At 41.6% G+C, this 14922-nt stretch overlaps 1 protein-coding gene across 1 annotated transcript in view; it reads right to left on the reverse strand.

Moving 5' to 3' along the window:
• The window catches only part of BEND4 (BEN domain containing 4), a 29933-nt gene that overhangs the window by 6838 nt on the left and 8173 nt on the right, over nt 1-14922 (reverse strand). The window contains exons 2-3 of the mRNA XM_036905464.2: nt 14000-14560; nt 3505-3596 (exon numbers count right to left, since the gene is read on the reverse strand). Coding sequence (XP_036761359.2) covers nt 3505-3596; nt 14000-14560 — 653 coding nt within the window. The remainder of the gene's footprint in view (nt 1-3504; nt 3597-13999; nt 14561-14922) is intronic.

Genomic DNA, 14922 nt, shown 5'->3' on the forward strand with positions numbered 1-14922 from the left:
AATAGTGCCTGATGCCATAAACATCTGTCTGGTGATGGATGCAGTAAACACTGCTGTGCTTGGCACAAAGCGGACACTCAAAAGTGGTGGCACCTGGCTTGAGGGACCCTTCTTACTATTCTTTTTTTTACTGCTATGGCACTGGAACTTTTGAAGAGCTTCTGATGATAAAACACTGGCAAAGTTGAAGAACTTTCAGGAGAGTAACAAAGACAAGGGGCCATGAAGGGCCACTGGGGACAGAGGACCTCCCTCAGCCTCAACGTTACCTTTCCAGTTACGGTCCCTGTACAGACACCTGTCAGCCTTTCAAAAGGAGGCTATGCAAGCTAGTTTTTGAGGCTTTTACTTATTTAACACCGTACAAGTTTGTAAAACAGCTTCCCCCAGGTATGTGAGCTCATCTGTCCAGCTGGGGTTCCTAAGACTGTTTGGCCAAGGAGGTTAATCATTTCCAAGGTCTTACAAGTCAAAAGTTCCCAGAGCTGGGAACCTTGTCCCCAGAGCTGGGAACCTTGTCCCCAGATTCAGAGTTCACCCAAAGCCACAGTAGAGCCTATTTTGAGATGGGAGGTACTTGACATGAGGGAGCTGACAATCTAAGAAAGCAGCTTTCTCAAACCCTTAAAAAACCCACCCATACAAAAGACTCAACAGCTCTTCTAAAATGCAGCAGCTCTCCATAAAGTGTAGAAACACCATTTGGAATTAATTTCTTCAGGAAAAAAAAAGAGGGAAAGTAATTTACAACCCAGAACAACTCAGAATGCTTTCTGTGTTGTGGATGAGATTCATCATACTGTTTTAGCACAGTTAATGGAAATAAAATGTGATAAATAATACTAATGAGAAAATGCTCATATAGGCTTGAAATGATAATAAAATAGTATAGAAATAATGATGATGATGGGTAATAAAAAGTTTAAATAGTCTTGTCCAGAGGAAATGTAGCTATTTCCTCTATTTTTATGTTTATTTAGAATTCTGATTACATATGCTCTTCAATTAGCCACCAACAGGCTATTAAACTCTGACCTATTGCTGAGTCACTCTGAAGAAACCAAGAAAAACAATGCTCACATAGTATCTTCATGGACTCATAACCAAGTGGGAGACACAGGTGTACATTAACATTTAATTAAGTTCTGAATTACTCTTAAGAAAACAGTGCTCTGTGAGCACAGAGCGGGTATGGCAATCAGGGAGTGCTTCTTGGAAGAAGTAGACTTTTCAGAGGTGTTTTTTGTGTAATAGGTCAAGATGAGAAATGTGGACTTTATTCTAGGGAGCAATCAAAAGATTTTAAGCGTGTGGCATTTATTTGGGGCCTGTATTTTTAAAAAGTAACTTTTCCACTGTGGAAAATGCGAAGAAAGAATCTGATACAGGTGAGAAGTGATGTGTGAACTAGAGAGGAGAGAGATTATTCAACATGGCTGTAAAATAAGTGACTATCAGGAATGAGGAAAAGGAAACAGTCAGTGATGCCTCAGTAACTTCTGCCTGGAGTTGGTGCTGCCTTCACAGAAGAGGAAAGAGAAGTAAGGATGGGGATTTAGACGGCGTGTTATTTTAGTTTAAGGGTGTGTGGGCATTTCACTGTGGGTCACATAGTTGGACACATGGATTTAGAGTCAAGCCCTGGACACTGATGGGTTAGATCTAAACCTGGGACTTGTTAACCTACACAGTTATGTTCAGAGAGAGAACATAACTGCCTGGAGAAAGGCAGTGGACAGAGGAGAACAGTGGATGGAAAACTTCTAAGAGCATAGTAAGAAAGGGACAGGAACCGGAAGTGAGTCCTGACACTAGGGCAGAGAGGAAGAGAGCACAGAGGAGGGAGGGGTGAGGGCCTGGGGAGGGCAAGGGCTAGAGAAAGGCCCCTGGACTGGACAGTGGGGGGTGTCACGGACGCCTTTAGGTGAGGATCCTAAGCAGTGGTGATGGAGCCGGATTACAGGGGGTGGAAGGTGGAAACTAAGCAAGTGGAGATAATGGATACAGATCTTTCAAGTGTTTAATCACTAGGAACAATGAGGTGACCACTCATCAAGTGCCTTTAGTGACAGGCATTGGGGGATGCTCGTGGCGATGAGACCCAGGCCCACTTCAAGGAGCAAGCAGCGTTATGATGCAGGATGCAAGCTGGGACAGAGAATGCTCTGGGTGATGGAAGACGGAAGGAGAGAGACAAGACAGTCCAAGGGAGGGAGGGAGCAGCGAAGCAGGGTGGGAAGGCTTCAGTGTGTTAGGTACTCAGGGGAACGACCCAGGAACGGGAGAGACCAGTGCACAAGACGAGGATGACTGCTGGCACAAAGTCCCCCAGGTGGAAGGCAGAGCAGGTGAGAGCAGGCATGAACCAGCGGTGCTGGCAAGGGGGGCACTGCTTCCTGTGGGGCGTGGGGCATACATGAAGGTAGGAAGAAGTGTGGCCCAATGCAGGGGACTGAGTTCAGCTTGATGTTTCTTATTTTTCTGCTGAACTAAAGAGAGGGAGGGCGGTGGGACCAGGGATAGGCTGGGGCTGGAAGAAAGGAGCAGACTTAAAATAGCTCCTTAAGTCACAGGGAAGCAGAGCAACTGCCCAACAGTCTCAGGCCACACCCAGAGGTGAGAGAGTCTCAATCTGCCGCCACCGTTTCCATCCTCCAGTCTCTCTTATGTGCAAAGATCTGGAACAAAATGTGTTCTTGTATTTCTTCCACAGAGAGGCCTGGGGTCAGGGAGGCCACAAGTGTGCGTAGGATTTACTCACGGTGAGCAGAGGATGGAATTTTAAGATGAGTCTAACTAGACTCCGGGAATGTCAATGGCTCTGTGATGACAAGATGAGAGAGGGTCAGCATCCTCTCATGACTATGAACAGCTCACCTTGCCGGGCAAGGGAAGTTTAATCACGTAAATAGAGCATCATCTACTGTTACCAAATGTACGACATTCATGACCCCAGAAAGGTATGGTGCAGTTGCTCTTTCACTGGATTTAGGTTCTCAAGTCAGTAGGATAAATATAACGTATTTAAAACCAAGCCATGAAAATCCTATAAAACTGTCCCATGTTTAAACAGGTACATCATTACCATTAAAACAGACCATTTCTCCTCCACATTGGAAGAGACTGGTTTCTCCCACTGCGGTCGAGGAGGAAATGCTCATGCTCCCTGGCTGTAATGTCTGGGGAACACCTACACGAACAGTTCAGACTCTTGCTGGACGCGGGGACACCCTGGAGCAAGGAGCCTGGAAGACCTGTCCACACTAAACTGCTATTTCTTTGTTTTCCCCCGAGACCAGTGTTAAATCTTTGTGAGATTAATCCATGTATGATCTTTCTCCACAGTAATATATAATGCTAAGGTAACAGCCCCATGAACCTCAGAATGTAAAATGTATTTTGCTCGCTCATCTGCTGTGTGAGGTACATTCGGGTAAGCTATCAAGATGCTTCATCCTAAGGAAATTCTAAATGGCAGAGCGTTTACCTTTTTAGGAGCCCTACCTCGGTGGGCTGGTCAGCTGACTGTGGCATCGTGAGTTGGTTGTGGTGCTGCAGCACTGTCTTCAAGTAATCCAGAACAGTCTGGCAGGGCACTGGGTGGGAGAAATTTCACACATTAGCTATCCTCTGACAAGAAAATAAAAAGCTTTAAGGTTTAAGAATTCTGATATAAACTTCTAAAAAAAACCCAAACTTAAACTTATTTTCTAAAGGAAATAGAATCTTCTTTTATTGACATCCATAGTTACCTTCAGTTTGTAAATACAGAACAAATGCTAAATTCAGGGAGAATCTCTAGGCTCAGCACAATTTCCTGAAAACTTTCAAGTCATACTTACTCTAAGATGAATTCAAGTCAATAATCATGATCAGTGAACAACTCACAGAAGAGGTATGTCTTGTCTTCTTTGGCACAAGTTGTAACATTAGCAGCCGATGACGCTTTTTAAAATTTAAGTACTGAAAGATGATGTTGTCAGTCACTGGTATGATACTCATTTTTAGTGACATGCTGAGTCCTGGTTCTTTTGTGAGCAGGAATGCCATGTATGTTACTTAGACCTGCTTCCCTACGAGTACAGCTGCCCACGCAGTTCTTACTGCATGTGTCTCCTTCTCCCTCAAGGGCCTCGACTGATCTGGTCCCACTGAGATTTGGTTTTATGTATTTCATTAACTGTTGCACTATTCTTTGACTTAATCATATAGAATCAATGAATAATTATAGTAATACTGAACAGAAATTAACCCAACATAGTACCTGAAATTTTCTATACCACTGCAAAAATAATTCCTGTAAGATTTATATTAGAGCCCTTTTAGGAGTATTAATGAATTGCTTTTAAAGATCTTGGTAGCCTAGTTAGTAATTTATACAAATGATGGCCACTGTCTGTTGTCTTAGCTTTGTGTTTTCTTAAGATGTTTTTGTCACATTAAAGAAAATAATAAATATTTAACCTAAGCCCCAATTTTAAAGTATCACCACTGAGGTTTCTTCACTTTGTTTTTCTCACCACCTTTTTTTTTAAGATAGCAAAGAGACATTATCTTTATCCACTGTTAATAGCTTTGGACTTTTTAGGTGACATCACATTGTAATATAAATCAAAAATTACATCCACATTCTTTTGAAGAATCTGAATGATGGGAAGCAGAAGTAGGTTAGAATATGTTTCTTTTTGCTAAGAAAAGTATTCTTTTACATAAGCACCCTATGGTCCTGGTGTCTTACAGACCTATGTCACAGGTCACTCTTCAACAGTAATTTGAATATATTACTTCAATTTGAAATTGAAAAGGCATTTGCCGAACAGCCACAAAGGTCAGCAGAAAGAAGCCATACATGGATCAGTTTGAGGGGGACCTCTTTTTAAACCAGTCTAGTAAAACGTGTTCACTATTTCTAATTCTACTAGCCTACTGAAAGTCTAACCCACTTTGCTGATGCCATAGTGAGTGAGAATGAATCTTCTGGCAACGGGCATTAATTACAGGAGAAAAGCAGAGGACATGAGCAGCTCAGGGGAACAGGCAATAGGCTTACGTTTGAACTCTAGTTTTTCACTAACTGTGTGGCCTGTGGGCCTCCATGTAACTTCCATGTCTAAGTCTCCTCCACACAAGGCTGAGGCTGAGGATCCCTGTCCTTCAGGGCCTGTGGGCAGAATCAACACAACCGCATGGGTCACCGCTCTGCCCTGTGACACGGCCGAGGTATTACTCTGGATTTAAAGTTTTGGTAAAATTTGTCAATTTTCATTGACTAATTAGGCTGTGAAGGAAACTTTTTTTTGATCCCTTACCCATATCTTACAGTTGTTGAGAAGTTTATGACAAAATGTTTAAATGAAGCACAAAAACGCTTACAGATATTTAGTATGACCCAACCATGTTAAAAAGAATTATGTATCTAAAGAGACTGGGAAGAAATAAACCAAAGGGAAATAATAATAATAATGAACAACAACAATATTTTAGTAGCAGTATTAGGAATTACTACCTTTATCCTTTGCTGTCCTTGTTTTAAAAAAAAAAGGTTACAAAGCTTCTCCAGTGGGCATGTATTATAATAATGTAGAAGTCTGAAGAAGTTCTGCCTAAATGCTGTCTCCCCTTCCTTTGCGCCTCGGTGTTGCTTGTGCTGGGAGCGCCTCTCCCTTCTCTGCACTCCCAATATTTAGGCTGCAGTGCTAAGCTATGAGCAAGGCCAGCTGATTCAAACACATTGGAAGAAAAACAGAATTTTAGGTGCATTTGCTGGCTTTACGAGGGCTCTGTTTAAGGCAAGTGGCTTAAGGTTGGTATCTGGGCACAAGGCCAAAGGCCAGGAAGACTGAAGACCAGGCTCCTGTTTAGCCAGTTGCTGACAAGCTGACACAGCCATGGCCCCAGGCCACCTGAGTAACCCCAGCGGGGGCCCAGCCCTTATCTTTAGGAAGCAGAGGCTCCGCCCCCTCTCCAGCCCAGGGCTGGGGTGTGCCCTCCCCACTGTTACGCACTTGGAACAGCGCTCCTGACTGGGGCTCTCTGGACAGTTGCCTAGATTTACACAGGGAAGCTGTGGAACCAAGTAAATATTTCTGGTGAAAAAGAAAATCAGTCCATCTGGAAAGTGGAGACAGTTTTGTCTATTAAAGTCGGAATGAAAGTAGAAGGGAACATATTATCCCGACCCAGCTACACCACCTACTGCCAGGAGCAGTCCAGGAGGGGCTCTGCACAGGGACTCCAGGAAAATCTCCTGTCCTCCTGCTCTTCTGTCCTGCTAACCTACAATTCTGTGGACACACAGTGGCATTTCCCAGTGCAGTTGTGGGACCTCACAGATGGAGGATGGGGCCTGTGCTTCACATGAGGTTCCTGCAGTCCAGACCAGACATTGCTCCTCTGGACTCCAAGGGAAGAGTGAGGCCAGAGCTTACAGCAGTGAAAGATCAGCATGTTCCCTAAGGAGCTGACTGGGTCCCAGAGGCCTGCACACTGAATTGCCTCCTCATGCAAATTCTCAATTTTAAGCAAGTCACTCTTGCTGATGGAGAAGCTACCTTCTCAGACCCACTGAGCAGGTTTCATTTATTCACTTATGTATTTTTCAAAAGAAAAAGACAGATGCATCTTGCAGGTTTAATGAGGAAATAAGTGAAGAATCAAGAATTATAGAAACTGCTGTTAAAGGGAAATGGAGACACAAAGGTACCCCAAATGTCCCCAGTGCCTATACTGATATTGATATTTCTAATTCCTCCCTCTATGTAATAGCATTTTAAAATGCATATCAAACAGTCCTGGAAAGAGTAAAATACCTGAAAGGAAAAGAACAAATTAGGAAGATCTTTTGTGTCAATGAAGTAAAAACTTGAGAGGAAAGGGTTCCAATACTTTATCAGTTATCTATGCCATCTGGATGAATGTGCCACTCTCAGAAACAGACATCTGCCCTGCCTGCCCAGCCTGTTCTCGCCGTGGTCCACACAGACAGGTCTTCAGCACAGTCTAAGGTAACAGCAGTGTGTGACAGCTGATGGAACACCTTGGGAATTGGTCCTCAAGCAATCCTTGGGCATTTTTTCCCCTTAAAGTACTGACTTATGAACTGTGTGATGCTGGGCAATGTACTTAACCTCTCAGCCTCTGTTATCTTATCTATAAAATGGGGATAACTACCTACTGCCTACAGTTACTGTGAGGATTAGCTGAAATAATCCATGTAGAGCAGAAAGCCCTCAGTAACTACTGCCTAATGTCAGCTACTGTTATTTCATAACCAGGAGTCTGGTGAGTCCCTCACCGAGGTCACCTAACCTGCTCTGTATGTACATACTGCTAAGTACTGCTCTTCCAAGGACAACGGCTCTGTCTGTTTATGCTCATATTAAGGGTGCTTAGATCTGGAGTACCTAATTTTCACTGCAGATTACTGCATTAAAATCTTGGTCAGTTTCTTGTCTCAGTCCTCAAGCATTATTTAATCTACCTTACGATACAACTGATTTTAGACTCAAAACAATTATCTCAAAATACACCACCTACAATTTTATAGGGAGATGGAAATTACTTACTGTCTGATGACCATCCCAACTGTGTGCTTATATTATCTTTAACTGCCCTATTCACACCATCTCTGTAAAGCGTAAGCTACTGAACTGTAAATATCTAGAAATAAACATTGAGCTTGAAGTATTATTCAGCCTTCAAATGCATCATTATGCTTCTGATAATGCAATGTCTTATTTCCATTTAACTTAATTGACATGTAGATGCTACAAAAGGCCCGACACTGGGCTAGAAATTTGGGATACAAACATGATTTCAACTTAGTCTCTGATCTCAGGGACCTTACATGGCCTGCCTCTCCTCATATTAGGCCACCAGGGGAAACAAACACACAAAGAGTAAAAACTTCTGATACTGACTGTAACAGAAATATGGGTGATATACTATGCAAAGTGGTTAATTCTGCCTGAGAACTGGCAGAAAGGTTTGTTACAGAGAACAGCTGCCACCTGAACTGGGTATTGAAGGATGAGTAGGAATTTCTCAAGTGAGGAGTATGTTCTTAGGTTGGAAGGAACAGCAGGGATATACGGAAAGACCAAGAGCCAGTGTACGGAATCATAATGTCCACCTGAAACACCTGGCATATGGTGGGAACTGGGAGTTGTGTCTCCAAAAATGGACAGGAAAAGATTCAAGTAGTGAAGGACCTCATGTGCCACACTGAGGTTGCTGGAATTTAATGCAGACCAGGTGAATGAAGCCTTTACAGGCTTTTCATTAGTGCATGATCTGGGGCTTTTCCATGGGTAGAGCCTGGAGTCTGGGAGGTGTTAAGTGGCTGTTCGATAGTCCATGTTGGGAGCTGGGCCTGAATGAAAGCAATGGGAAGAGAGCCGGAAACCACACTGACAGATACGTAAGCGGTGAACCCAAAGGAGAGGAGATTGGTATGAAGAAGAGCAGAGAGATGAGTTATGGCTGGATCTGAGGTCTTAACCTGGGCACATGATTCAATGCTGACCTCTTTATAAGAACACCACTTATAATCTACAAAAAGTATGTAAGATTTCTATATGACTAGATACAGAACAGTTTCATTGTTTCTTGAAACTGCTATTTATTGAGTGCTTACTGTAAGACCTCATAGGCACTTGTTTACCTAACGAACTCTTAAGTAGCTTCCTATAGTATTATTAACCTCATTTTACAGAAAGAGGAAACTGAGGCTCAGAATGGTCAAGTGATTTGCCAAAAATCCAAGGTAGCAAGTAGCAGAGGCAGAAATCCAAAGCCAGGTTTGACTCCAAATCCACTTTCTTTCTTCATGGTGTCTGTCTCTCTCAATCTCAGTGATAACAAGAGTGGTGGTGACTTTTACCAAATTCTAAGTAAAATGACTCAATCCTTTATTCCTCTCTGCTATCTCTTTTTTTTAACTCAGAATACATTTCTGTCTCTTCATTCTCCTTAGGATTCCCACATTAAATACGATCAATGTTCCTCAGGACCAGAAGTCAACTTGAGCATTTCCCGCACATGCTCACTCGGGCATTTGTGAGTTTGGGGGCTGGAGAACTGGAGGGCAGTGGGGCACCCACAGTGCATTTACTCTAAAGGCCTTTGTTCTTGAAAAAAACTGACATTATTGATTTATTTGTCTGTAATCTTCCTACTTAGAAAGTGACAACTGTGGACGAATAGGATCAGACCCACATAACCCAAGGTTAGTTCTCTAGTTTGTAACCTTGAGTTGGTACAGTTGATCCCCATTATTTGCAGATTCTGTATTTGCAAATTTGCCTACTTGCTAAAATTTATTTATAAATGTATTTGTCAAATCAACATTCATGGTGCTCTTGTCATTTGTGGACTTTTGCTGATCACTGAAAAATTTGAGTTGCCTGATGCACACCTTCCCAGCTGTGGAACAAAGTCACAAAGTCACACTGCTTGTTTTCGCTTTCATACTATACAAGTGTTCTCTTCATGGTCTATAGAGTGCCACATTTGTGTGTGTGTGTGTGTGCTTTTTGTTGGTGATTTCACTATTTTAAAGGGACCTCAAATTTGAAATGAGGCCGAAGTGCCATCCAGGGTTCCTAAGCATAAGAAGGCTGTGATGTGCCTTACGGAGGAAATACGTGTTACATAAGCATCATTCAGACATGAATCATAGTGCTCTTGGTTGTGGATTCAACCTTAATCAACCAACACTACATAGAGTTGACCCTTGAACAACATTTTTTGTGATGTGTGCATCTGCTTACATGCAGACATTTTAAAATAAGTATATTGGAAAATTTTTTGGAGATTGTAACAATTTGAAAAAGCTGTATTACTTTAGTGCAAGAATACTGTATTTAATACATATAATATGAAAAATATGTATTAGTTGACTATTATGTTATTGGTAAGGCTTCTGGTCATCAATAGGCTCTTAGTAGTTAAGTTTTGGGAGAGTCAAAAGTTATACACAGATTTTCAGTTGTGTGTGGGGAGTTAGTGTCCCTAATTCCCATGCCCTTTGAGACCAACTATATTAAATAAGGTCTCTTTAAACAAAATCAAACATAAAACAAAGTTATGTATTGACCAGTTTATGAAAACACTGTGACCAGAGGCTCACAGGAACCTTGTTCTATTATTTCTCCTACAAGTAATACTTCAGCGTTTGCTAATTTGGTGTTCACAGTGACTTTACAGAACACAATTACAATGAATAATGAGAATCAACTGTATTTTGAGGGTGGAAGGGGGTAACAAACTAGATCTGGAGTCAGGAGACTTGAATTATAATCTTAGGTTTGCCATAGACTTTACATGTCCAGGTTCAATCTCTTTGTCTGTTAAATGGGAATATTAATATTTGTTTAGAATTATGAGGATAAACTGAAAAATCATAAATGTACTTTAAAAAAAAGTAGAAAGTCCTTTAATAATATCAGTAAGTCTATTTATTCCCCTATATTTGGCACTAGAAAATTTCAAGGTATTTTAATGTGATTATTTAATTACACATAATTGTTTTATTTTGGAAGTTATTTAAGTTCCATATTTTATGATTCTAAGACCTGCATTTTTTTCATATTTTAAAATCTCTGAACTTAAGTGTTCAAAAATAATTGAAATGTGCAATTATGATTTGCAGTGTTTTTTCTTTCTTAGCAGAACATGAAATATTGGTGTGTCTTACATTCATTGGGGGTCTTAAGTTAGATGAAATATGGTACTTTATATCCACCTTCCCTGGAGTTCTCTTCAGGTAGTGTTGACTGTAAGCTTTCTAAATAAACGTGACTCCTCTAACCTGACACCCTCTCCATTGAAAAGCTTCTCCATCATTTTACTTCTTCAATAATCTCTCAGCTCTTCATATTCCTGATCCAAGTACCTTTTTGTGACTATTCTTTAAATCTATTTTCACTTTCCTTTAAAAATTTTAAACAGACTTTGTAATTTCCAGTGTGATAATGTAATACAAAAGCAAATGTGCTAATGCCATTCCTTTGTGAAACTCTGTGAAGACCTTTCCAAAAGCCCCTCGCTTGCATGTAGTTAGTAAGAATTTGCAGTGTCTCACAAACTGCACACCACCCACAGGCCCTCTCAGGTGGTGCGGGGAAGAGCACCTCCCCCCACCCCTCGTGCTGGTAAGGGCTAATGCCTTCCTTTCCCTCTGACAGCTGCCCAAATGAAATCATTTTTCCTGTAGACTAACAGGCTCATTTCTTCTGAATTCTCACTTCAGGAATTGCTCCCAGGTATGAATGCTTTGTTGCAGGGGGAAAAAAAAGGAATCTCAGAGTTACTCAAGAGCACAACTCTGGAGTGGCAGAGAAGTGACTGCAGCATGCCTCGGCTCTGACTTGTGCAGGTGTCCCCATCACCTTGCTAACCTTATTTCCTCTGCTCACAGCTGAATGCTACTTTCTCCTTTGTGCTCATGCATCCTGCTTGGCTGTAAAAAAAGAGCAATCCCACGACATAAGGGTGCAGGAAAACCCCAGGTCCACCCATGGAAATGTACTGGCCTCTAGGACAGCAGAGGCCAACTGGAGTCATTGGGATATGATGACAATGCTGAGGGAAAACTAACCCCAAACTTATAGGGCAGTCACTGCTTGCACAATACTCACTACCTGCAAAACTAGAGCATTATTTGCATGCTTTTCTTCAAATGGGTGTCTAAAATAACACATCACCCTCCACCCAAATCCACAGTTAATGGAGTGAGATGCAGACTGTCTGGTAATGGCCACGGTCTGGTTTTTGTTCAGCCAGAGATGGAGGTGAGAGCAGGAGGGCAGTCATGTCTCCTCTGAGTCAAGTTTTCTCAAGTTACACTTTCAACCTGACACTGAAGACTAAGGTGTCCCTAGGTAATGAGTACATGTTAAGTTATCACAAATAAGCTCATCTTTACAGGATTTCACACTAATTTTTCTTTCTATTCATAACTGAAGAAAACTGATTTTTCTCTACACAGTTGGGTTTCAGTATAGATTATTTAAAGCAATCATGGTTCTCCATATGAAATGGCTATTGGTTCAAGTTCAACAGGGCTGGAATGTTTACAGTAATAGTGGTGATCATTAGCCTAATTCCAACAAGTGCCATTCAATGTCTGACCGTAAAGAGGGCCCAAGGAATTGCAGCATTTTCATCTTTCTGGGAGGCAGTGAAAGACAATGATGAGTGGTAGGCCAGCAATGAGTTTTCCCTGACAGAGTTATCTGTTACCACCTAGCACAGATTCAGGAAATGGGAGTTGTATGGCACCCCAAATCTGCTTAGGACTTACCAAGGTCAGATGGCTAAACAAATATTTAGGATTACGGATTAAGACAACACTACTCTGAACGTTTGCATCACCTGTCTTTGCTCTCCCAAACTCTTCCCCACAGTTCTGAATTACTGATGTAAATCTCTAAAATTGTTTGATCTCCAGGACACTATTTCCTCCCGCAATGAAAAAGGAGGGTGTGGAGTAAGATGGAAAATACCCTTTTGGGGGTAAATCTTATAGTTAATCGACCATCATTTATGGAACTGTGAAAACTGTAAAACTGCAGTGTGGCAGCTGCACCCATATCTCTGACTTGGAAAAACCAGTAGAGCTCTGGTTCTACTGCATTCTTCCAAGTTCTAAGCCTGTAGTCACTGCCTGCCTGGCTTTGGAAGATGCTGAGACTCTGCACACAATTCCAGGGCCCACACACAAAAAGTGAGAAAGGGTTTACTTCATCTTCCTTCCCTCCCACGAGTGACTGCACTAAGTCTAATTCCAAAATATTCTGAACCAAATCTCAGGTCTATTCGGCAGAATCATTTTAAATGAAAGAATGGAAGGAAAATAAATTTCTTGACTTGGCAATTCTTAACACTTGTTTTTGTACATAGTGTACTAATAAACAAATTGGTAACTTTCTTCAATATTTACTTCATTCTAGAGCAGCCTGCAAATTGGGTGGAGCAAAGACACTGGGTTAGGAAAAGAACTTAATTTCTATTTATATTTATGCACCAGGTTTAAAATTTTTTAATTTATTATGTATGCTTTATTTTAAATGTAATGTATTAGTATTATAGAACACGTATGTAATTAACCAATGAATGTGCACCTTGGTGGATTACAAGCTCAAAAAATTTTCTCAATGGGTTACATGATTTAAAAAGTTTGAAGAAACTGTTCTAGTTAATGATTTTAATATCTTTTGTAAGCCATAGATATGCAGGAATGAATTCAAAGATGTAAGCAAAGGTAAAAGTACCACGCCAAATAGTGAAAAAATGGCTTTGCAACCCAGAGAACATTTTGCCATAAACACGACTTTACCATTCTGCAAAATTATTGTTTCTAAGAGGCAGGAAATGCCTCATGCTTACTCAGGGGCACAAACAGTTTGGGATCAGCTTAATTACTGGTCTTTCATCTATTTGTTTTTGTTACGCTGCTTATTACTTTAAGGGGGGTGTCAGCAGGCTAAAAAAGACTATGCCTGTTGAAACTTAACTGGAAAGGTGAGAAAATAATGGAAGGGAAGAGACCATTTGTTGAGTACTACTCAAGTCTTGCCTCTGAAGGTACCATTTCATTTCAGTTTCTATCACTGTTTCACAAAAGATGCATATCAAAATCTTTAAAAATACAAAAGCCATTTTTTTTAAGAGAAGTCAGGCTCACTGCACTTGGCCTATTTCAGTCTCACTGTACCACATCTAGGAATCACTCTTCTATAGATAGAGACATCTTTTAATAAAAGTATGGTCTCTGAGCTTAAACCCAAGAAAACTGTAGCTTACACACAGACAGGACAAGGCTAGTGACTCATCCTGAAATTTCTGTTCGGCACCAGCAGGCTACAGGCAGCCTGTACACACCAGTTTTTCCAACACTGCTGGCCAGACAAACATACACACATGCATGCACACATCTATACAGGTGAGACAACATAAAGCAATGAATTGCAGCTGGCTTGCAAGTATGGCAGGGTACCTGGGATGCTCTCTAATTTCCTTCTGAGCTCTTCGTTTTCTTGTTGCAGTGAAATCACCTCCTGCTCCAGCTCCTGGCATCTAGGACAGTAGCCTTCCTCTTCCTCTTCTTCCTCTGGCAGTGTAGAAGAGGATGGGTGACCATGGGATTCGGATGTCGCTGGGGAGGTCCAGCCACCTAGTGTGTGCACAGGGGAGGTTGACAGAGGATCCACATCGGGCAGGTGGCCATACTCACTGACTGATGCGGTGTTTGGAGTTGGGAAGCTCCCCGAGAGCAGGTAATTTTGTAGAGAGTCAGTGAAAACCCTCAGAAAGGCAGAAGTTTGTTGTTTCCTTTGCATATATTGCATCTCTATGTCTACATTGTCTGAGGTCTGACTGTGGACCCCTTTCCCAGTGTGACACTGCTCCTGTCTTTCGGTATAACTTGAGCCTTCCTGCTTTATGCAAGAAATCATGGATTGAGAATGGCTGGAGTCCAGAAGTTTTCCTCCACAGTTTAAGAGGCTAAGAACTCGACTGCATTGCTGGGCAAAGGCATCCAAGATCATACGACTCTCTGAAACACATGAAAAGACATATCAGAGACCAGTAGCCAAAGAAAAAAGTAAAGTCCTTAATTATGAGTTTATTATTCAAAATGTAAAAAATATATGTTCCTACTGTCACAAACCAAGGTGACACAGTAAATGCACTTTTAAAAGGATGCACAGCTTCCTGCTGTGCCTGCTGAGTGACCCCCAGCCCCTCACTCTGGGAAATGGCTGGACTGTGACTTTGGGCACATAGAGATTTCCCTGTCTGGGGCATTACTGGCTTGCCCAAGTCTGAACCCACACCTCTGGCTTCATTAATAGCCTTACTCTAATGAATCGAGCCAGCCACTACAGACTCAATTCCTCATTGATAGGAGGGCTTACA

This window comes from Manis pentadactyla, chromosome 5 (assembly GCF_030020395.1).
Source record: "Manis pentadactyla isolate mManPen7 chromosome 5, mManPen7.hap1, whole genome shotgun sequence".
Classification (NCBI taxonomy): Eukaryota; Metazoa; Chordata; class Mammalia; order Pholidota; family Manidae; genus Manis; species Manis pentadactyla.